Raw genomic sequence first — 20,076 nt, 5'->3', positions numbered from 1 at the left:
AGGGGGCTGGGCTGCCTCAAGGAGGTGGGACTGACGGTAAAAGCTGGTAAGTGCAAGGGGGGCGGCAGAGGTGTTGTATCTGGGCCACAAGGTGGGGAGCGGCTGCCCAAGCCCAGAGCTGGCTAAGGCCAAGATGGGGGCTCTTAACCAAGAGATCCTGAATCGCAGCCCAGAGTGCTGGGAGAAGACCCCGTCCCAGTTTGAACCCCAGGGGTATTGAGGTAGCAAAAGGGTTCAAGCCGCATAAACCTTCCCACATGCAGCCTGCGAGTGCCATCAAGCACAACCGACCTAAGGGAGGGCGTGAGACTGGACTGTCCTGGTGTAACTCACACCAAGGAATGGGAGAGATGCTGGGGCATCCATGGGAACAGTGGTGGGTTCGAACTTCCCCAGGTCACTGGCTGAAGTGACCTCGCTCAGTTCGGTCTCGAAGGGGGGAGAGATGTGATGAACTAAGAATGTTCTTAATGTTTGCTCTGAATACTGTGATGGTGCCTCAGTGTCCCCTGGGCAGTTCTTAAGTATCTGGCAGAGCAAACGGCCAGTGCACCTAAATGCCTGGCACTCTGTCTCCTGGCAGCTGATGGCCTGGGCCCCTCCTCTGCAAAGGTGCCAGCTGAAGGTGTTGGAGACAAAGAGGTCAGGTGACCTCCTGGCCCGGGAAAGGAGCTGAGCAGAGAGGAGGGATTGGAGGGGGTTTCAGTCTGGAGCTGGCTGGGGACGAGGAGTGAAGTGCAGACATGTGGGTCTGGCTCACTGCCCCCCAGAATGGCCCCGGCTGAGGGGTCCTGTTCTCTGTACCTACAACCTCTGTTTTAGCCCGTATTCCTGTCATCTAATAAACCTCTGTGTTACTGGCTGGCTGAGAGTCATGTCTGACTGCGAAGTGGGGGTGCAGGACCCTCTGGCTGCCCCAGGACCCCACTGGGGTGGGCTCGCTGGGGGAAGCACCTGGACGGGCAGAGGATGCTGAATGCTCCAAGGAGAGACCCAGGAGGTGAAGCCATGGGAGCTTCTTGCACTGAAGACAGTCTGGATGAGTATCCCAGCATCACCACCAGTCCCACTTGTCCAAGGGAGAGGAGGCTCCCCAAAGTCCTGCCTGGCTTTGTGGGGAGCAGTTCCAGAGCATCGCCCGGGGACCCCATGACAGTCCAGACATCTGATAACCCGACTCCCTGGCCCTGCTGGCTGAGTCCTGGCAGGGGCGGGGGCTGCTCCCTTTGGGGGTGCGGGTCTCCCCCGGGGGTCCAAGCCAGGAGGACTCGCTGAAGGAAGCTCCCGGCCTGATGCAGGGGGACTGGGGGCGCCAGGATTGGGTCCCAGGATATGGGGAAGCCAGGTGAGCGTGTGACCCTGCGGGCGCCCATGGCAGCGGGCTGGGGATCCGTGACCCCCCATTTCACAGCCAGAACCGAAGCAGGGAAACCAGGGGTCAGGTTTTCACAAGAGCCGGGGCGTGGCCCGCAGGGTTCTGGACCCTGCCCGGGCAGGTTCGGGCCCTTGGCCCGGGGCTTGGCTCTGTCGCTCTCCGGGCCGAGCCGTCCCCGGCCCCTGGTGGAGGGGAGACGCCGCCTTTGCCCAGCTCTGAGCGGGTCCCTTCCGCGCAGCCTCTCGCCCGGCTCCGCTCCGGGTTTTCGCTCCGGCCCCTTCCCCGCCGGGGGGTCCCGCTCCCGCCGCTGCATTAGCACCGAGGGGCGCACGGAGACCGGAGCGCGCCCGCCTGCTGCTTCCCGCGCCGCCGCCCCCCCAGCTCCGCTCCCCCCGGGCCGCCCCGGCTGTGCCCCCAGAGGGACGGGCGCGCTCCCGGCCGCTCCCGCTCCGGCCAAGGCAGAGCCCGGCTGGGCTGCTGGGGGTGGCGCGGCCCCCACTCCCCGTGCGCCCGGCGCCCCCTTCCCGTGCGCTCTGCCCCGCGCTGCCGCCTGGCTCTGCCCCGGGGGCTCCCTCCCCCCAGCTAAACGTTACGGGGCGGGACCCCGGGACCCGCTCCGGGCCGGCCCCCGGCCCCGATCCGGCCGCTCTTCCCCCGCGCTCCGTGCGCCTGGCCCCGGCCGCTCGGCCCATGGCGCGGCTGCCCCTGGCCCTTTGGCTCGGGCTGGCGGCGCTTTCCCTGCAGGCCCCGGCGGGCGGCGAGCCGGGCCCCGAACTCCACTACGGCGAGAACGGTGAGTGAGCCCCGCTCCGACGGCCCGGCCGAGGGGACCCACGTGCCCCGCCCGGCTCCTCCCGGGCGTCGGGAATCCGCTGCCCCACGGGGCCCCGCTGGGCTCGGGCTTCGCCTGCTGGAGCGCGGGTTGCTGGACTTGTCTGGCGGGTTCTCGGTTGGGGGGCTCGGGGCTGGCTTGGTGGCACCGGGGGGTTCCCTGCTGGAGGGCCTGGCGCTGACTCTGGAAGGGGTGAGCCCCTGCTGGGCTCAGGGCGTTTCCCTGGGGCGCCAGGCTGCACTTTGGACCTAGTCACGTTTCTTCTTCCCCGGTGGGGGGGTCAGGCTGGTCCCCTTCATTCCCACCCGATACACGTGCTGCTTCAGCCTGGGGACATGAACCGTGGCCAGAGGCCCAGGGCCTACGGGCTGGATTCCCCTGGGGCCTGTTCACTCCAGAGGGCCTGCCGGCTGGGACCCAGGCATCCGGGTGCCCCCAGTGACGTGTGGCTGAGAACGCGGACACTCTGTGCAGCTGGCCTCCCACGCCCCTCCCCCGGGCCATCTCCAGATGTTCCTACCTCTGGCATCTCATAGATGTGGGGACACTAAGACACGAGGGCCAAATCCTGCTGCCAGTGCCCTGGGGCATGGATCCCACTGGGCTGGGAGTGGGGGATCCTGGTGCCGGTGTCCCCAGGCACAGACCCTGCTGGGCTGGGAGGCAGAGTGAATCCCAGTGAGATCCAAGGTGTCTCTCTCTCTGCCTCTCCTGCCAGTGCCCCCCAGACAGCCCTCCACCCCCTCCACCTTCCTTAGCCGGGCTCCCAGGCACAGGGCTCCTGCAGGCTGCATGTGTACACAGCCCCTGGCACCATCCCCAGCACAGCTGCACAGAGCTGTCAGGACCAGCCTGGGAGACTCCTCAGGCGACTGCCCCCCCACCTCCCGCTATCCACCCCCCAGCCCAGTCGGGTCTGTGCCGGGGCACCGGTGTCCAGCCCCAGCCACAGTCCCGCATAGGGGTGAGGGGATGGGGCGGGCAGCTCTTCCTTCCCATTTCTTCCGCCTCTCGGCTCCCATTGGGTCACCGTGCACAGGGCCAGCGGCCCAGGGCTGGCTGGGGGCAGGTTTCATGAGGGTCCCCAGCTCCCCTTTGCTAAGGGTAGGCTCCAGGCCCCTTGGGATTTGGCATTGGTCCAGCCAGGGACTCAGCGTGAAAGTGGGGACCGGGAGGTCCCAGCAGAGACCCCCAAAGTCCCATCTGGGCCGACGGCTCTGCAGACAGAGGGAGAGCGGGAGCTGGGGAGAAAGCAGGGGGCAGGGGAGATCCACATTGCTAACCCCCCCACCCCTGCTTGCTTCGCAGTCATTGACCTGCTGGAGGCGCTGAACGTCACCCGCTCCGTCCGGGGCGTCAGCAGGGCCGCAGGCCCCGAGCCGGGCACGTCGGCCTGGAAGTTCCGCCAGCGGGTGCCCCACTTGACGCTGCCCTGGGACTACGCCATCTACCTGCTGGCCAGCTCGCAGGGCGCCCTGGGCTTCCACTTCGTGGCCAGGCAGAGCCGGGGCTCGGTGGGCACCCTCATCTCCCTGGTGTCGCCGGCTGCCACCGCGCGGGACAGGCGCCCGCTGCTGCAGCTGGTATCCAGCGCTCGCGCCAACCAGCTGCGTCTGGACTACCGCGCCGGGCCCAGCATGGAGCCCGCCTCGTTGCTCTTCCCCGGAGGCAGCCCCTTGGCCCGGGGCCGCTGGGCCCGGCTGGCCCTCGACCTGCAGCCCCACCGCCTGGTGCTCTTTGTGGACTGCCGCCCGGCTGTGCTCCTGGAGAGGGGCGGCCCGCGGGACGCGCTCAGCCTGCTCTTGCCCCTTGACCTGCAAATCACCTTAGCCAGCCTGCCCGGGGACGCGGCCAGCAAGTTCCTGGTGAGCTCTGCCCCCGCAGGGAGCTGGCCCTGCCTGCCCCGGCTCCGGCACCCGGGCTGCCCTCTCGGGCGCTCTGCTAGTGTCCTCCCTGAGCTAGAGCCTGGCAGCAGCGGGAGGCTCCCCACCACTGCCTTCTGCCCCCTAAGCTCAGAATTGTCTCCCTCTCCAGCTCTGCCGGTGCCCCTCAGTCCTGACCTGCGGCCCCCTGCTACTCCAGGCCTGGGCTCCTCCTGTACACAGCTCTGCCGGTGCCCCTCAGTCCTGACCCGCGGTCCCCTGATATTCCAGGCCTGGGCTGCTCCCATACACAGCTCTGCTGGTGCCCATCAATCCTGACCTGCAGCCCCCCGCTACTCCAGGCCTGGGCTCCCCCCATACACAGCTCTGCTGGTGCCCATCAATCCTGACCTGCGGCCCCCTGCTACTCCAGGCCTGGGCTCCCCCCATACACAGCTCTGCTGGTGCCCCTCAGTCCTGACCTGCGGCCTCCTGCTACTCCAGGCCTGGGCTCCTCCTGTACACAGCTCTGCCGGTGCCCCTCAGTCCTGACCCGCGGTCCCCTGATATTCCAGGCCTGGGCTCCCCTCATACACAGCTCTGCTGGTGCCCCTCAGTCCTGACCCGCGGTCCCCTGCTATTCCAGGCCTGGGCTCCTCCCATACACAGCTCTGCCGGTGCCCCTTAGTCCCAACCCACCGCCCCCTGCTACCCCAAGCCTGGGCTCCCCCCATACACAGCTCTGCCAATGCCCCTCAGTTCTGACCTGCGGTCCCCTGCTACCCCAAGCCTGGGCTCCCCCCATACACAGCTCTGCTGGTGCCCCTCAGTCCTGACCCGCGGTCCCCTGCTATTCCAGGCCTGGGCTCCCCCATACACAGCTCTGCCGGTGCCCCTCAGTCCTGACCCGCGGTCCCCTGCTATTCCAGGCCTGGGCTCCCCCATACACAGCTCTGCCGGTGCCCCTCAGTCCCAACCCACCGCCTCCTGCTACCCCAAGCCTGGGCTCCCCCCATACACAGCTCTGCCGGTGCCCCTCAGTCCCGACCTGTGGCCCCCTGCTACCCCAGACCTGGGCACCCCACACAGCCATCCAGATCCTCCCGCACACCCCAGTTTCATGGGCGCGGTGACGTTTGGCAGAGGGCAGCACCTGTTCTCTCTCGCCCCTGACGGGCTTCGCTCTCGCTGCAGGGATATTGGCAGACAGCTGAGATCTCCCCCAGCGGGTTCCCACGCCGGCCGTGGCACTGCGAGAACCTGGCAGGTAGGAGCCGGCCAAGGCTGCTGGGGTGGGGTGCATCTCCAGGGCAGGATGGGGTCCCACGGGGGAGAGATCTGCATAAATCAGCATTGCCCCTGCTTAGCAGAGTGCAGGACACCGCAGAATCCTGCCTCCCCCTCCTCCCCCCGCGGAGTGCTTGGCCGTTCTTGGGGGGACTCGTGGGGAAGCTGAGAACGGGGGGCGATTAGGGCAAGGAACGGGGCTTGCCCCTGGGCTGGGACAGACCTGGGCAGCCCAGGCCATCCTCTCTGGAGATCTGGGATCGGCTGGTCACTGGGGCTGGGGCCTGGCCAGGCGTCTAGCCAGCCCTGGCCATGTGATGCCCCCCCCGCCCTTCCCCAGGGGCCTGGCTGCTCCAGGCCCTTGGATGAGCGCCCCCCCCCTCTAATCACTAGAGCTCACTCCCCTCCCACAGCTGAGATAGATCCAGGTCTCTGTTCTCAGCGGTGCGGCTACAATCTCTCTGGGCCCTGTCCCCCAGCCCGTTCTCCCCCCACCAACCGCCCTCCCTTGGCTTCTCTCTCCTCCCCCCTCCCCCCCATCTCTCCCCGCTGGCCTCAATTCCAGCCCTGGCAGCGTAACAACAGCTGCCCCCGCGACTGCCCCCGGCCTCATTGCTAACGAGTGAGCAGGGCCCTGGGCAGCCTCCAGCGCTAATTGCTGGGACCAGCTCCACTCCACTGCCCCCATTGAGGCCAGGGGGGTGGACCCTCAGCTGTGCCGAGTGCAGGCTCCCGGCCACCGCCTGTGGATTAACCTCCCTCCTGAGCGCCTCAGCCTGCCCCCGCTCCCTGGGCAGTCAGTCTGGGAGGGAATTGGGTGCCCAGAGGCCACCCCCCCAGAGCCGGGGCCAGAGGACAAGGAGGAGCTGGGGGGCGAGGAGTGGAGAGTTCAGGGCCTGGCTGGATGTGGCACAGACGGGCAGGGCCCGGCTCTGAACGCTGCCCACGTGCTCCTGTCCCCGGGCCAGGCAGCCGTGTACTGCTCCAGCTGCCCCTCCACACCAAGGCTAGGCACCGGGGAACCTTGGGCAGCCCCCCATCCTCCCCTGCCCCTCTGATCTGCAGCACATTCCCCCTCTCCCGTCTGAGCCCAGCCTGGAACCGGCTGCCGGCCGCTTACCATGGCCGGTGCCAGGACGGGGCTGGCCAACAGGCTGCCCTTGGCACTGGCTGCTGGGCAAGGGGGAACCAACTGTTGGCTGTGCTCTGGGTGCTGGGCCCACCCTTGGCTCGGCTGGTGGGTGCTGGGTGCAGGGCAGGATTTGGTGCCCTAGGGAGATGGGCGTGTGAGCTGAGCATGGATGGGGTGTACTGGGAGAGGGGCCCCCGGGGATCAGCCCCCTACTCCTGCAGCATGGAGGTGATGTGGGCTCGGCTGCTGAGGTCTCTGGGGAAGGTCTCCGTCTCGTCACCCGGCCTGTCCCCGCTGCAGTCACCAAAGCCCCTGTGGATGTTGCCAGCCCTGGCCTGGGCCTTGCCCAGCCTCCTGGTGGGTACAGGTGCAGGTCCCCGGCTCCCAGGCAGCAGGCCTCCTTTGGAAGGGAAATCCCCCCTAACTCCTAGCAGTCTAGAGCCCATGACACGCATCAGGGCAGCTCTGCATCCGTCCAGCAGAGGGCTGGGCTGTGCGCCAGCCATCTAACAGGTGCCCTGGCACTGCTGGGAACCGGATTTGAGCTGTCTGGGAGGCGGCGAGTGTGGGAGGGGTTCCCCAGGGGAGCAGCGAGGGCTGGGGCACACGGATCCCCCATTTATCTCTTCCCCCCTCCCCACAGCTCCCGGTAACCCTCATATCCGGGGCCCAGGCAGCCATGGGTTTCCACGGGGATGGGCGAGCCAGGCCATGTGAGGGGGGGGGGGGGTGGCAGGATTAGACCCAATTCTGTGGCACCATCTCCCCCATTCACACCCTGCCTGCGGTGCCTTGCAGACCCCTTCCCCATGCCGTACACCCTGGTGGAGGAGGGGGACCTGGTTGAGCCCCCCTTTGATCAAGGATCCCCCCTGGCCCCTGAGCCGCCGGCCCTCGCCGACATCCGTAACTACCAGCAGCAGCCCGGCGAGCCTGAGTTCCCCCTGGGGGTGGCACGGCCCCACCCGGGCGCCCTGGAGGAGAGGGTGCAGCAGCTGGAGGAGCTGGTGGATGGATTCGGGGCCGTGCTGGACAAGATCAAAGCACAGGTAGGACCCTGGGGCGCGGCCAGTGGGAGGAAGTGCTCGGGGAAAAGGTGTTCTGGAGAGCGGGCAGCTCCTCCTGGACGATAGGACAGGTGCCGCTGCAGACTGCCCCCGCGAAGGAGCCGGGCAGGAGAGCTGGCGGGTTTCACTAAGGCAGTAAATGGCAAGCGGATACTTCACATGGGTTGTATTACCCCCAGGCCACACCAGGCAAGGCCCAGCGTGAAGCATGGCTGGAGAGGTGAGCTGGATTCAGGTCGGCAGGGCCTGGTGAAATTCCCCCCTCCCGAAGCAATCCCAGAACTGAGACCTGGCCACCGGCTGAGGGCCCCGGGGGCTGGAGAGAGGAAAACGTGGCACCTGCCCTGAGAAAGGGGAACAAACAGGAACTGGGGAGTTAGAGACGCGGCAGCCTGGCTTTGGTGCCTGGAAGCTCGGGAAGGATCTGCTTGTGAGCACTAGATGAGGGGTTCTCAAACTTTCGTACTGGGGACCCCTTCTGCCTAGCTGAGTGCGACCCCTCTTGTACATTACAAACACTTCTCAATATATCTATTCACCATTCTAAATGCTGGAGGCAAAGCTGGGTTTGGGGTGGAGGCTGACAGCTCACAACCCCCCATGTAATAACGTTACGACCCCCTGAGGGGTCCCGACCCCCAGTTTGAGACCTCCCGGCCTAGGGGATAGCAGGAGCAGCCAGCAGGGATTGCCTGGAACAAAGCAACCTCATTGCCTTCTTGGACGGGGGGCGGGCGGGAAGGGAGCTGTAGCTGTGATGTAGCTTGATTTTCAGTAAGGCTTTTGACACAGTCCCGTGTGACATTCTCTAGAGAAATGGGGTCGCGATGAAATTGCTATAAGACGAATGTGAAACTCGTCCTCCAAGAGTCGGTACCGGGGCTCACTGGCCAGCGGGGAGGCCGTATTGGGTGGGGTTCCGCAGGGGTCAGTGCTGGGTCCGGGACTGGTCAATATTTTCATTACTGACCTGGTTCACAGAGTGGCAAATACGCAGATGAAGATTGCAGGTGATGCCCGACTGGGAGGGGTTGCAAGCACTTGGGTGGGGGCAGGGGCAGAACTGGCAAATGGGAGAATTGGTCTGAATTTAACAAGCTGAGATTCAGTACAGACGAGTGCAAAGAGAAATGAAAAGCGAAGGTGAAATCGGGGAGCAGCCGGCTCAGTGGGAGCCCTGGTGAAACGGAGCCGGGGGCTACAGCGTAGCGTCTGTTGAATATGAGTCAGCAGCGAGAGGCAGGTGTGGCCAAGGCTAATACGTTCTGGGCGCGTTTAGAAAGCCCGACCTCGGGGGAGAGATTAGAACACGGGGCCTGGTTACTCTGCAGAGAAGCCGACTGAGGGGGACCTGAGACCAGCCTGTCTGCAGAGAATGGGGGTCAGTTCTCCGCTCAAGGCAGGACAGGTTTGGGTTGGGTAGGAGGAAATACGTTCTTGCTCTCGGGGTTGTTCAGCTCTGGACCAGGCTTCTGGGGTGGGGGTCCTGGGATCCCTGACACGGGGGGTTCTGGCAGGGCTGGTCCAGGCCTGTACAATCCTGCCTTAGCACAGGGGTCTGGATGTGACAGCTCAAGGTCCCATCTAGCCCTGATTCTATGAGACTCACTCCCTTCCTGGCCCCACTCAGGACTAGTCCAGGTTCCCAGCCCCCCTGCTCTAACCACTGGACCTCTCTCCCTTCCCAGAGCTGGGATAGAACCCAGGAGTCCTGCCCCCACGAGATCTCACTCCCCTCCCAGAGCTGGGATAGAACCCAGGAGTCCTGCCCACCTACCCACCAGATCCCACTGCCCTCCCAGAGTTGAGATAGAACCCAGGAGTGCTGGCTTCCAGCCCCCTGCTCCAACCACTAGAACCCACTGCCCTCCCAGAGCTGGGATAGAGCCTCGGAGTCCTACCCCCCACGAGATCTCACTCCCCTCCCAGAGCTGGGATAGAACCCAGGAGTCCTGTCACCCACGAGATCTCTCTCCCCTCCCAGAGTTGAGATAGAACCCAGGAGTCCTGGCCCCCAGCTCCAACCACTAGACCCTACTGCCCTCACAGAGCTGGATGGAGCCTCGGAGTCCTGCCCGCTACGAGATCTCACTCCCCTCCCAGAGCTGGGATAGAACCCAGGAGTCCAGGCTCCCAGGACACCACTTCCCCCAACTGCCCACTAGACCCCAGCCCATGCTCATGCCTCACCTGCTGTCTCCTGCAGAACTCGGAGCTGCTGGCCCGCGTGAAGTCCCTGGAAAGCTGCGAGTGCCGGAGGCCGGTGTGCGTGTGGGAGGGGACGCAGCACGAGGACGGAGCCACCTGGGACAAGGACGACTGCACCACCTGCATCTGCCTGCAAGGGGCGGCGCGGTGCTCGGCGCGCCAGGACCGGCCTCAGTGCCGCGGTGAGCAGGGGGCCAGGGCCCTGCTGTGCAGAGAGAGCCGGGTGCCTGCCCAACCCGCGCTCCAGTCGGGGGCGCTGTGCCATTCAGCGATGACTGGCCCGGCTGCCGGTGCTCTGGGGCACCATGCCCAGCATGCCCGGTGCTGCGCAGAGTTGGACTGGGTGTGGCTGTGCCATGCGCTGAGCTCGCACCCCGGCACCTGGCTGGCACCGAGCTTTGCCCCTCTGCCGCCATTGGACCGCTCAGCTTCCTGCAGCTCTCATGCCTCTGGCTGAGTGACTGCCATGAGGGTAACAGCTCTAGTACTGCTGCTGGGGGGAGTTCCCCCTTCAGCGCCGCTGCTACCGACCTGTGTGGCTGACAAGCTGGAAATCCCTCCATGTGCCCAGAGGGGAGCAGGTCTCAGGGGAGGCAGGGGTTTCTGGTGGGTGCCAGTCCAGGCAGGGGCGGGTCACACAGGGAGCGGGCGGACGTGGGGCTGCCCCGGGCGGGGCCGCCTGGGGCGGGTCACACGAGGAGGGCGCAGGGCTGCCTGGGGCGGGTCACACGGGGATGTGGGTGCAGGGCCACCTGGGGTGGGTCACATGGGGGGAGGGCGCAGGGCCGCCTGGGGCGGGTCACACGGGGAGGTGGGTGCAGGGCCACCTGGGATGGGTCACACGGGGAGGAAGGGGCGGGCTGCCCCGAGGTGAGTCGCATGGGAGAGTGGGGGATTGGCCACCTGGGTCGGGTCATGCTGGGGGGAGTGGGCGAGGGGCCGCCCAGGGCGGGTCACGTGGGGAAGAAGGGGCGGGGCTGTCCAGGGAGGGTCACGTGGGGGGGTGGGCCCGGGGCTCTGACCCGAAGCCTCAGGGAGTGGGTCGGGCCCGGGGCTTTGACCTGGAGCCGCAGGGAGGGAATATGTGTCGCACGTGTGTTCTCCTGGTGTCCCGCTTGCCCTCCCCAGCTGGGCTCATGGCCCCCTCGCTTGCAGTCTGTTGGCTGCTGTTACCTGGCCACACCTCTGCCCCCTGCCAAGCCCCCGCCCTCTCTCCTCCACCGAGTGCCCCCCACCAAACCCCTGCCCGGCTCCCCCAAGCCCAGCGCCACCCATCAAACCCCCGCCCGGCTCCTCCCAGCCCAGTGCCCCCTGCTGAGCCCCGCCCCCCCTCCTGCCTAGCACCCTTCACCGAGCCCCCACCCCAGGGCCCCCTGGCCAAGCCTCTGCTCAGCTCCCCCCTAGGCCATTGCCCCCTACATAGCTGCCTCCCCACAGCACAGCGCCCCCTGCTGAATGCCTGGCGGCCCGGGGGAGGGGGGTGTCCATGTCACCCGACCGCTCTCCTGTGCCCAGGCTGTGAGTACGATGGGCAGCGGTACCAGGACGGAGACGCCTTCCTGGCCACATCCAACCCCTGCATGAACTGCTCCTGCCTGGTGAGATCCTGCGCTCCGGGGAGGGGCGGGTGGGAGGGCAGAGGAAGTGGGCCCAGGGCGGGAGTCACAAGGGCTGTGGGTCAGGCCTGAGGGGCACCGGCAGAGCTGGGTGAGGGGAGCCCGGGACAGGGCTAACGGAGCTAAGGGTTGGGAGTGAGGGTCACCGGCAGAGCGAGGGTCCCCAGCGTTGAGGCTCCCTGCCCCCAGCTCCAGAACAGCCCCTCGGAGGGGCCCCTCAGTGGGCCAGGCCCCCAGGGGTCCTGCACTCCCGCCAGGGCAGCCATGCAGCCTCGCCACCCTGTATCCTGATCCTCCAGGGCTGCAGCCAGGCCACAGGGACCCCCAGGGTGGAGCCCTGTGTCTCGCGTCCTTAGCCCCCAAGAGAGTCGCATAGGGCCAGGATCCCCCCAGGGGATGGGACCCACCAGGGAATGGGGTGGGGCTGGATCCCCCAAGGGGATGGGATCCCCCCAGGGAACAGAGTGGGGCTGGATCCCCCAAGGGGATGGGATCCCCCCAGGGAACAGAGTGGGGCTGGATCCCCCAAGGGGATGGGATCCCCCCAGGGAACGGGGTGAGGCTGGATCCCCCAGGGGACGGCATCCCCCCAGGGAATGGGATAGGGCTGGATCCCCCCAGGGGCTGGGATTGGGATGGGACCCCCCAGGGAACGGAGTGGGGCTGGATCTCCCCAGGGAACGGGATCCGGATGGGACCCCCCAGGGGACGGAGTGGGGCTGGATCCCCCAGGGAATGGGATCCGGATGGGACCCCCCAGGGGACGGAGTGGGGCTGGATCCCCCAGGGAACGGGATCCGGATGGGACCCCCTTGGGGATGGGACCCCCCAGAGGACGGGGTGGGGTCAGGACACTGGCTGTGTCTCTCCTGCCCAGGACGGGAATGTCCAGTGCTTCGGACTCGTCTGCCCACAGCTCCATTGCGCCATCCAGGAGGAGGTGCCCGGGGCCTGCTGCCCCCGCTGCCAGGGTGAGCCCAGGGGGAGGCAGTGGGGGGAGCAGGGGGCACTGCAGGGTGAGTTGGGGGGGGGAATGGTGTAGTAGGGGAGGTGGGTGCTGGAGGGGGCAGAGTCAGGCCCTTTTAACAGAAGATGAGAACCTTCCAGTGCAGGGAGATGCCCCAGTCCTGCTGGTGCCCCTTACTCTGGACCCGCAGCCCCTGCTAGCCCTGTCCTGGGCTCCCCCCCCCGCGCCCCACCCTGCTGGTGCCCCTCACTCTCTACCCGCAGCCCCACTCTCTCAGCCCCCGCTAGCCATGGTCTGGGTCTAGGGGCCCGGTTGATGCCAGTTCTCTCCCGCCCAGGCTGTGTGGACGGAGCCGCCCGGCGGGAGCATGGCGAGGAGTGGACACCACGTGCAGACCCCTGCCAGAGCTGCCGGTGCTTGGTAAGACCATGTCCCCCCTGTGTCGCTGGGCAGGGTCTGGGGGTCCCCATCCCCTCAGGGCCCCCCCTGCCTGCGCCCCCTGCTCCTCAGGGCAGAGCTCTATCCCGATTGTCCGCCCCCAGCCTGGCACAGGCTCCACTCCTCCCATTATTTGGCTGGACCCTTTCCAGGGGGCCCTGGGTCTGTCTGGGGGTCTGGGTGGGGCGGGAACGCCCTGGGCTGGGAGCTGCTGCCCCGCGAGCAGCCCCCGGAAGTCCTGACCCCCCCTCGCCCTGCACAGGATGGCCGCGCCTTGTGCAGAAAGAGGCAATGCGCCAGGCTGTGCCGTCACCCTGCCAGCCCCCGGCCGGGCACCTGCTGCCCCATCTGCGACGGTGAGCGAGGGGAGGGGCTTGCTGTGGGGGGCAGGGCAGGGTCGATAGGGAAGTGGGTCGGTCCCATGGGGCCATTGGGGGTCCCTGGTAGTGCCAGGGCCAGTGCCCCTCTCCCAGCCCTGGGGGCCCCCCGAGGCATGCGGGCTCCGTGGTCCCTGTGTGGGGACCTGGTTGGTGCCAAGCGGGGCCGGGCGGTGAGGTGAGCACTGGGCTGAGGCCCAGCAAACTTGCTGCGTGCCCTGGCCGCGGGGCCGGCCCAGTGCCCAGAGGAGGAGGCCCCTGGGTGCCCATCCCACCCTGCCAGAGGGGCGGTGCTGAGGGCTGTGGCTGTCCCTGGGGGGGGACAGGGGACTGGGGGGCCACCCTCAGCCTGCACTGCTCTGTCTCCCTGCAGGCTGCTCGCTGGACGGCCGGGAGTTTGCCAGCGGGGAGCCGGTGCCCAGCAGGGAGCCCTGCACCCACTGCGCCTGCCTGGTGAGTGCTTGGGCGGGGGCGCCTGGCCCTGCCTGTCTGCTCACCAGGGGGGTGGGCGGGTGCCCCAGCGGGTGGGGGGAAGGGCCCAGGCTGGCAGGGATGGGAGAGGTCAAGGCAGCATGTGGGGCTGGGCCCTGGGGCTCCCCTAGACCAGGGTTGTGGGGGGCAGGCTGGGGCAGCGTCTAGTAAACTGGGGGGTGCATGTGTCATGCAGAGCGGGAACGTGTTGTGCAAACCCACCACCTGCCCAGCTGCCCCCTGCCCAGAGCCTGTCCGGAGACCTGGCGAGTGCTGCCCACGGTGAGTGGGGCTGGGGGACGGGCGCCGCCCGCAGTGAGTGGGGCTGGGGGAGGGGCGCTGCCTGCGGGTAGTGGGACTGGGGGAGGGGGGGCCGCCCGAGGCACTGCCCTCAGTGAGTGGGGCTGGGGGAGGGGCGTCGCCCATGGTGAGTGGGGCTGGGGGTGGGGCACTGCCTGTGGGCGAGTGGGGCTGGGGGAGGGGCGCTGCCCACAGGTGAGTGGGGCTGGGGGAGGGGCGCTGCCCTCAGGTGAGTGGGGCTAGGGGAGGGGCGCTGCCTGCGGGTAGTGGGGCTGGGGGTGGGGGGGGCGCCCGAGGCGCTGCCCTTAGTGAGTGGGGCTGGGGGAGGGGCGTCGCCCATGGTGAGTGGGGCTGGGGGTGGGGCACTGCCTGTGGGCGAGTGGGGCTGGGGGTGGGGGGGGCCGCCCGAGGCGCTGCCCTTAGTGAGTGGGGCTGGGGGAGGGGCGTCACCCATGGTGAGTGGGGCTGGGGGTGGGGCACTGCCTGTGGACGAGTGGGGCTGGGGGAGGGGCGCTGCCCACAGGTGAGTGGGGCTGGGGGAGGGACGCTGCCCTCAGGTGAGTGGGGCTGGGGGAGGGACGCTGCCCACAGGTGAGTGGGGCTAGGGGAGGGGCGCTGCCTGCGGGTAGTGGGACTGGGGGAGGGGGGGCCGCCCGAGGCACTGCCCTCAGTGAGTGGGGCTGGGGGAGGGCGTCAGCCATGGTGAGTGGGGCTGGGGGAGGGGCGCTGCCCGTGGGCAGTGGGGCTGGGGGTGGGGGGGGCGCCCGAGGCGCTGCCCTTAGTGAGTGGGGCTGGGGGAGGGGCGTCGCCCCTGGTGAGTGAGGCTGGGGGTGGGGCACTGCCTGTGGGCGAGTGGGGCTGGGGGAGGGGCGCTGCCCACAGGTGAGTGGGGCTGGGGGAGGGACGCTGCCCACAGGTGAGTGGGGCTGGGGGAGGGCCGCTGCCCATGGGCGAGTGGGGCTGGGGGGCTGGTAAGGGGGACCATGGGCTGGAGTGAATGTGGGGCTGGGGGCAGGTTGCCAGGGTGAGGGGAGGGCTGGGAAGGCCGGGGGTGCTGTTTGCAGTGGGGAATGGGGGGGCCGGGGGCCCTGGCTGCTCTGCCACCACCCGCCTCGCCCTAGGTGCCGGGACTGCCTCTCCGACGCCCAGCCCATCCCGGACGGTGCCATCTTCACCCCCCCGCGGGAGCCCTGCCTCAGCTGCCGCTGCCAGGTGAGCTGGGCACAGGGCAGGCGCCCCCAGCCCAGGGGCTCGCGTGGTTAGCGCCCCCAGGAGCCCTCTCCATGGGCCACCCCCCGACCCCGCGAAGCCTGGGCCAGTTCCTGACCCCCCAGGCCACACCGCCCCGTGATGGCACAGCCCCTCCCCAAGGGATGCCAGTGCCCCAGGTGGGCCGCTGGCCTGGCAGCCTCACCCTGGGTGACCCCGTGCTCCTGCTCGGCTCCCCACAGCCGCTGGAGAGCACCGGAGGCCTGGCAGTGCCAGGCCTGCCCTGGCCAGGGCCGGCAGCTTGTGGGGCATCACGGGACTGGCTGGGGGGGCGGGGATACTGGTTGTGAGGGCGGGGGCACTGGCTGCAGGGGTGGGGGCACTGGCTGCGGGGGGCACTGGCTACGAGGGTGGGGGCACTGGCTGCGGGGGGGCGGGATACTGGCTGTGAGGGTGGGGGCACTGGCTGCGGGGGGGGCGGGATACTGGCTGTGAGGGTGGGGGCACTGGCTGTGGGGGGGGCGGGATACTGGCTGTGAGGGTGGGGGCACTGGCTGCAGGGGGGCTGGGCACCTGGACATGGGGCAGTGCCACGCTGGCAGAGGCTCTGTGCTGGGGGGTGGCTGCAGGGGCCTCTCGCCAGTGCCTGGCTGAGCTCTGGCTCGTACCCGCAGGCCGGGGAGGTGTCGTGTGAACGACTGGAGCAGAGCTGCCCGCCCGCGTCCTGCAGCCACCCTGGCACTGCCCCGGGCCAGTGCTGCCCGGCCTGCCACAGTGAGTAGCTGGTGGGGCAGGGCAGGGTGTGTGGAGCATCCCTCCTGCTCAGTTCTGGGCAGGGCTGGCACTTCTCCGTGCCCATCCCGCCCGGCTCACAGGGCCCAGCCCGTCCAGACCCCCGCCAGACCCGCCTGGGCCAGGTCTCTGAGCTGGGGGGTGGGGTCTGAGGGCACTGGGGTCGCCAAGATGTTGGTGGGGGGCTCGGAGGAGCTGGGGTCTCTGAGCAGGGGGGTGTCGGAGTCTCTGATGGGGCAGGGGGGTCTCTGGGGGTTCTGGGGTCTCAGAGTGGGGGGTGTCGCTGGGGTCTCTGAGCAGGCAGGGGGGTCTCTGGGGGTGCTGGGTGTCTGGGGGAGCACGGGGGTCTCTGAGCAGGCACAGGGACCTCTGAGCAGGCAGGGGGGTCTCTAGGGGTGCTGGGGTCTCAGAGTGGGGGTGTCACTGGGGTCTCTGAGCAGGCACAGGGGTCATTGAGCAGGCAGGGGGGTCTCTGAGGATGCTGGGGTCTCTAAGCAGGGGGTGGAGGCAGAGGGGGCCCTCTGAGGGCTCTGGGGTATCAGAGTTGCAGGGAGCACTGGGGTCTCTGAGCCAGCCTGGGGGTCTCCGGAGGCTCAGCTGGGGCTGGCAGGCTGACCCCATGTGGGGCTGTTCACCCGTCTCTCTCCGTGGGCAGCGTGTGAGTACGAGGGGCGCCCGTACCGGCACGGAGAGACCTTCACACCCCCAGGCCACGGGCCCTGCATGCGGTGCACCTGCTCGGTGAGTGACCTTGGGGATTCCTGGGATGGTCGCACATGGGATTGGGGGGTGGGGCATCACCTCCACGTAACCAGCCCCCCCTGTGCCGGGGGTGCCCAGCCACATGGGCACAGAGAGCAGGGGACGAGGGTCCCTGGCACCGAGCTAGGGCAGAGCAATGGAGGCCTGGGAGGTGCTGGGCTAGGGGAGGGCGGCTCTGGGGCTGAGGTGGGGCTGGGCAGCCCTGGGACAGGGGCAGACCCGCCCAGGGGCACCATGGCTGGGCTGTCGGGGTACACTGGCATGCCCGGGTCTGTGCCCATGCACCACTGACCCCGGCTCTCTCATGCAGGCTGGGCACGTGCGGTGCCAGAAAGAGGGGTGCCCTCCCGTGGCCTGCGCCCAGCCCATCCAGGACCCCCAGCGCTGCTGCCCCGTCTGCAAAGGTTGAGTAACGCCCAGTTCTGGGCCAGCCCCAGCCTGACGGCACCCACCGTGCAGCACCACTGCCCCCTGCGTGGGCCGGGGGACATCGCCAAGGCGGGACACTGGGAGCTGCCAGCCCGCGGGCATTGCCTGGGCTCACCAGCCCTGGGGCAGCCCCCAACTGCTGCAGAGCCCAGGGCCTGGCGGGGAAGGCTCCTCGCTCCCCGAGAGCTGGGCCCCATGGGGCAGGGGGCCGGGAGGGCAGGGCCCGGAGCGGGGAGCCAGTAGCATAGGAACCAGGGGGCAGGGCCGTGTGGGGGCTGGGAGCACAGGGCCCTGGGGGGGCCGGGAGCACAGGGCCCTAGGGGGCGGGAGGGGAGGGTAGGGCCCTGGGGGGGGCCGGGAGCACAGGGCCCTGGGGCGCTGGGACTGGAAGGGCTGGGGGGGAAGGAGGGGCCAGGGAGGGGTGAGCCGGCTAGGTCCCCGGGGTCTGCGGCAGGGAGCCTCCCCTCACAGCCTGCCTCCCCCAGTGTGCGTGCTGGCCGGGGAGGAGTTCGAGGAGGGGGTGCAGTGGGAGCCAGACGGGGACCCCTGCACCACCTGTACCTGCCTCGCTGGAGAGCCCGTCTGCGGGGCTCTGCCGTGCCCGCCCGTCACCTGCCAGCACCCCGCCCGGCTGAGCGGTGAGTGCCCCCCAACTGCCTCCTGCGCTGCCCCCTTCCCCACTGAACCCCCCGCTCCCGCCCGGCTGAGCGGTGAGTGCCCCCCAACTGCCTCCTGCTGCCCCCTCCCCCACTGAACCCCTTGCTCCCGCCCAGCTGAGCAGTGAGTGCCCCCCAACTACCTCCTGCTGCCCCCTCCCCCACTGAACCACCCGCTCCCGCCCGGCTGAGCGGTGAGTGCCCCCCAACTGCCTCCTGCTGCCCCCTTCCCCACTGAACCCCCCGCTCCCGCCCGGCTGAGCGGTGAGTGCCCCCCAACGGCCTCCTGCTCTCCTCTCCCCCACTGAACCCCCCCACTCCCGCCTGGCTGAGCGGTGAGTGCCCGTCCCCCCACTGCCCTCCCCGCACTGTCCCTTCCTCCACTGCCCCCTACTCCACCCAGCTCAGTGGTGGGTGCCCACCTGGCCCCACCCCCTTAGTTCTCTGGTCCCCCCAACGCAGAGGTGCTGCTCAGTGCCTGGTACCGTCCATGCCCCCACCCCCGGCCTGGCTCCGCACCCCTGAGCTCCGGGGGTCTGCGTGGCACTGGGCCTGTGGCACACTGGGCGCTGTGGGTCCAGCCAGCGGGGGCACTCACCCCTCAGCGCCTCCTGCTGGCCCAGCCCCCGCCTGCCCTGGGGCCAGCCGTGGGGCGGGTGGGATCAGGGCACCCCGCTGTGCTAACGCCTCTCTCTCCTCGGCCAGGCGACTGCTGCCCGACCTGTGCCCAGTGCTCCTACCACCAGCACGTCTACGCCAACGGGCAGCCCTTCGTCGACCCCCACAGCCCCTGCCAGCGCTGCCAGTGCACGGTGAGGGGGCGGCCCCCCAAGCAGCCCCTCCCCCACCGCAGGCAGCCCCCCAGTGCCAGGCTGTAGCCCCCTGCCCCCATGTGGTGTTGCGCTGGTGCTCCCCCCAAGAGTACCTGTGCATAGGGTACGGAGCCCAGCAGGGGGCTGGAACGAATGAGGGGGGTCTGAGCCATGCTCAGCCTGGGGCCCTGTGGGGTGGGTCGGGGTGGCGGGGAGCGCGGCCCTGGAGGAAATGGATTCAGGGGACAGAGCAGAGTGGGAGAGGCCCGCAGAGTGGGTTGGCGGAGGCGGAGAGCTCAGGCCCTGGGGGGATCCGAGGTCGGGGGCAAAGTAGAGTGGGGAGCCCCACGGGGTGGGTTAGGGCGGTGGGGAGCTCAGGCCCTGGGAGGATCCGGGGTCGGGGGCAGAGCAGAGTGGGGAGCCCCACGGGGTGGGTTAGGGCGGCGGGGAGCTCAGGCCCCGGGGGGATCTGGGGTCAGGGGCCGAGCAGGGGGGTCCCTGAGGGCTCTGTGGGGTGGGTTGGGGGAGGCGGGGAGCTCAGGCCCTGGGGGGATCTGGGGTCAGGGGCCGAGCAGGGGGGGCCCTGGGGGCTCTGTGGGGTGGGTTGGGGGAGGCGGGGAGCTCAGGCCCTGGGGGGATCCAGGGTCGGAGGCAGAGCAGGGGGAGCCCTGGGGGCTCTGTGGGGTGGGTTGGAGGAGGCAAGGAGCACAGGCCCTGGGGGGATCCGGGGTCGGGGGCAGAACAGAATGGGGGGGCTCTGGGGGCCCCACAGGGTGGGTTGGGGGAGGCTGGGAACCCAGGCCCTGGGGGGATCTAGGGTCGGAGGCAGAGCAGGAAGGGCTGGGGGCCCCACGGGGTGGGTTGGGGGAGGCGGGGAGCGCAGCCCCAGGGGCATCTGGGGCCAGGGGCAGAGCAGGGTAGGGGGGCCTTGGGGGCCCCACGGGGTGGGTCAGGGGAGGCTGGGAACCCAGGCCCTAGGGGGATCTGGGGTCGGGGGCAGAGCAGGGGAGGGGGGCCTTGGGGGCCCTGCGGGGTGGGTCGGGGGGGCTCTTGGGAGCTGCCGTGACCTGGCCCCCTGCCCGCAGGACGGGACCGTGCAGTGCTCGCCCGTCGCCTGCCCCCCGCCCAGCTGCCCCCACCCGGAGAGGCAGCCCGGCCAGTGCTGCCCCACGTGCCCAGGTGAGTGGGCCGCTGAGGGGCTGGGCACTCCTGGGTTCCCTACCCATCTCTGCCCCAAACGGGGAGATGGTGCTGAGCTCCCCCCACACGCCCCCAGAGAGGCTGGTTCCCAGGGGACCCCTTGCAGAGGCAGCGAGTAGCCCCCAGAGGGCACGGTGACCCCGAGCACTGCCCTAGTGCAGATGTGCAGGGCTGGGGGGAAGGGCACGGGGCTGGCAGCCCCCTCGGAGCTCCCTGGGGGGCACAGGAGGCACCAGCACCTCTGCAGGGGCTGCAAACGGTGGGGCTGGGGTGAGGGAGCCAAC

At 69.0% G+C, this 20,076-nt stretch overlaps 1 protein-coding gene across 1 annotated transcript in view; it reads left to right on the top strand.

Annotated features, from left to right (window-relative positions):
- The first annotated feature begins 2,065 nt into the window (after positions 1-2,065).
- KCP (kielin cysteine rich BMP regulator) overlaps positions 2,066-20,076 on the top strand; it is a 53,011-nt gene continuing 35,000 nt past the window's right edge. Inside the window, exons 1-18 of the mRNA XM_050933570.1 lie at positions 2,066-2,168; positions 3,516-4,072; positions 5,264-5,336; positions 7,287-7,537; positions 9,762-9,945; positions 11,279-11,361; positions 12,257-12,350; positions 12,684-12,766; positions 13,047-13,140; positions 13,535-13,614; positions 13,829-13,914; positions 15,054-15,144; positions 15,816-15,915; positions 16,589-16,674; positions 17,006-17,099; positions 17,610-17,762; positions 18,486-18,592; positions 19,678-19,771. Coding sequence (XP_050789527.1) covers positions 2,066-2,168; positions 3,516-4,072; positions 5,264-5,336; positions 7,287-7,537; positions 9,762-9,945; positions 11,279-11,361; positions 12,257-12,350; positions 12,684-12,766; positions 13,047-13,140; positions 13,535-13,614; positions 13,829-13,914; positions 15,054-15,144; positions 15,816-15,915; positions 16,589-16,674; positions 17,006-17,099; positions 17,610-17,762; positions 18,486-18,592; positions 19,678-19,771 — 2,413 coding nt within the window. The remainder of the gene's footprint in view (positions 2,169-3,515; positions 4,073-5,263; positions 5,337-7,286; positions 7,538-9,761; positions 9,946-11,278; positions 11,362-12,256; positions 12,351-12,683; positions 12,767-13,046; positions 13,141-13,534; positions 13,615-13,828; positions 13,915-15,053; positions 15,145-15,815; positions 15,916-16,588; positions 16,675-17,005; positions 17,100-17,609; positions 17,763-18,485; positions 18,593-19,677; positions 19,772-20,076) is intronic.

Source organism: Gopherus flavomarginatus, chromosome 1 (assembly GCF_025201925.1).
Source record: "Gopherus flavomarginatus isolate rGopFla2 chromosome 1, rGopFla2.mat.asm, whole genome shotgun sequence".
NCBI lineage: Eukaryota > Metazoa > Chordata > Testudines > Testudinidae > Gopherus > Gopherus flavomarginatus.
This window is presented reverse-complemented; position numbering and strand designations above follow the sequence as displayed.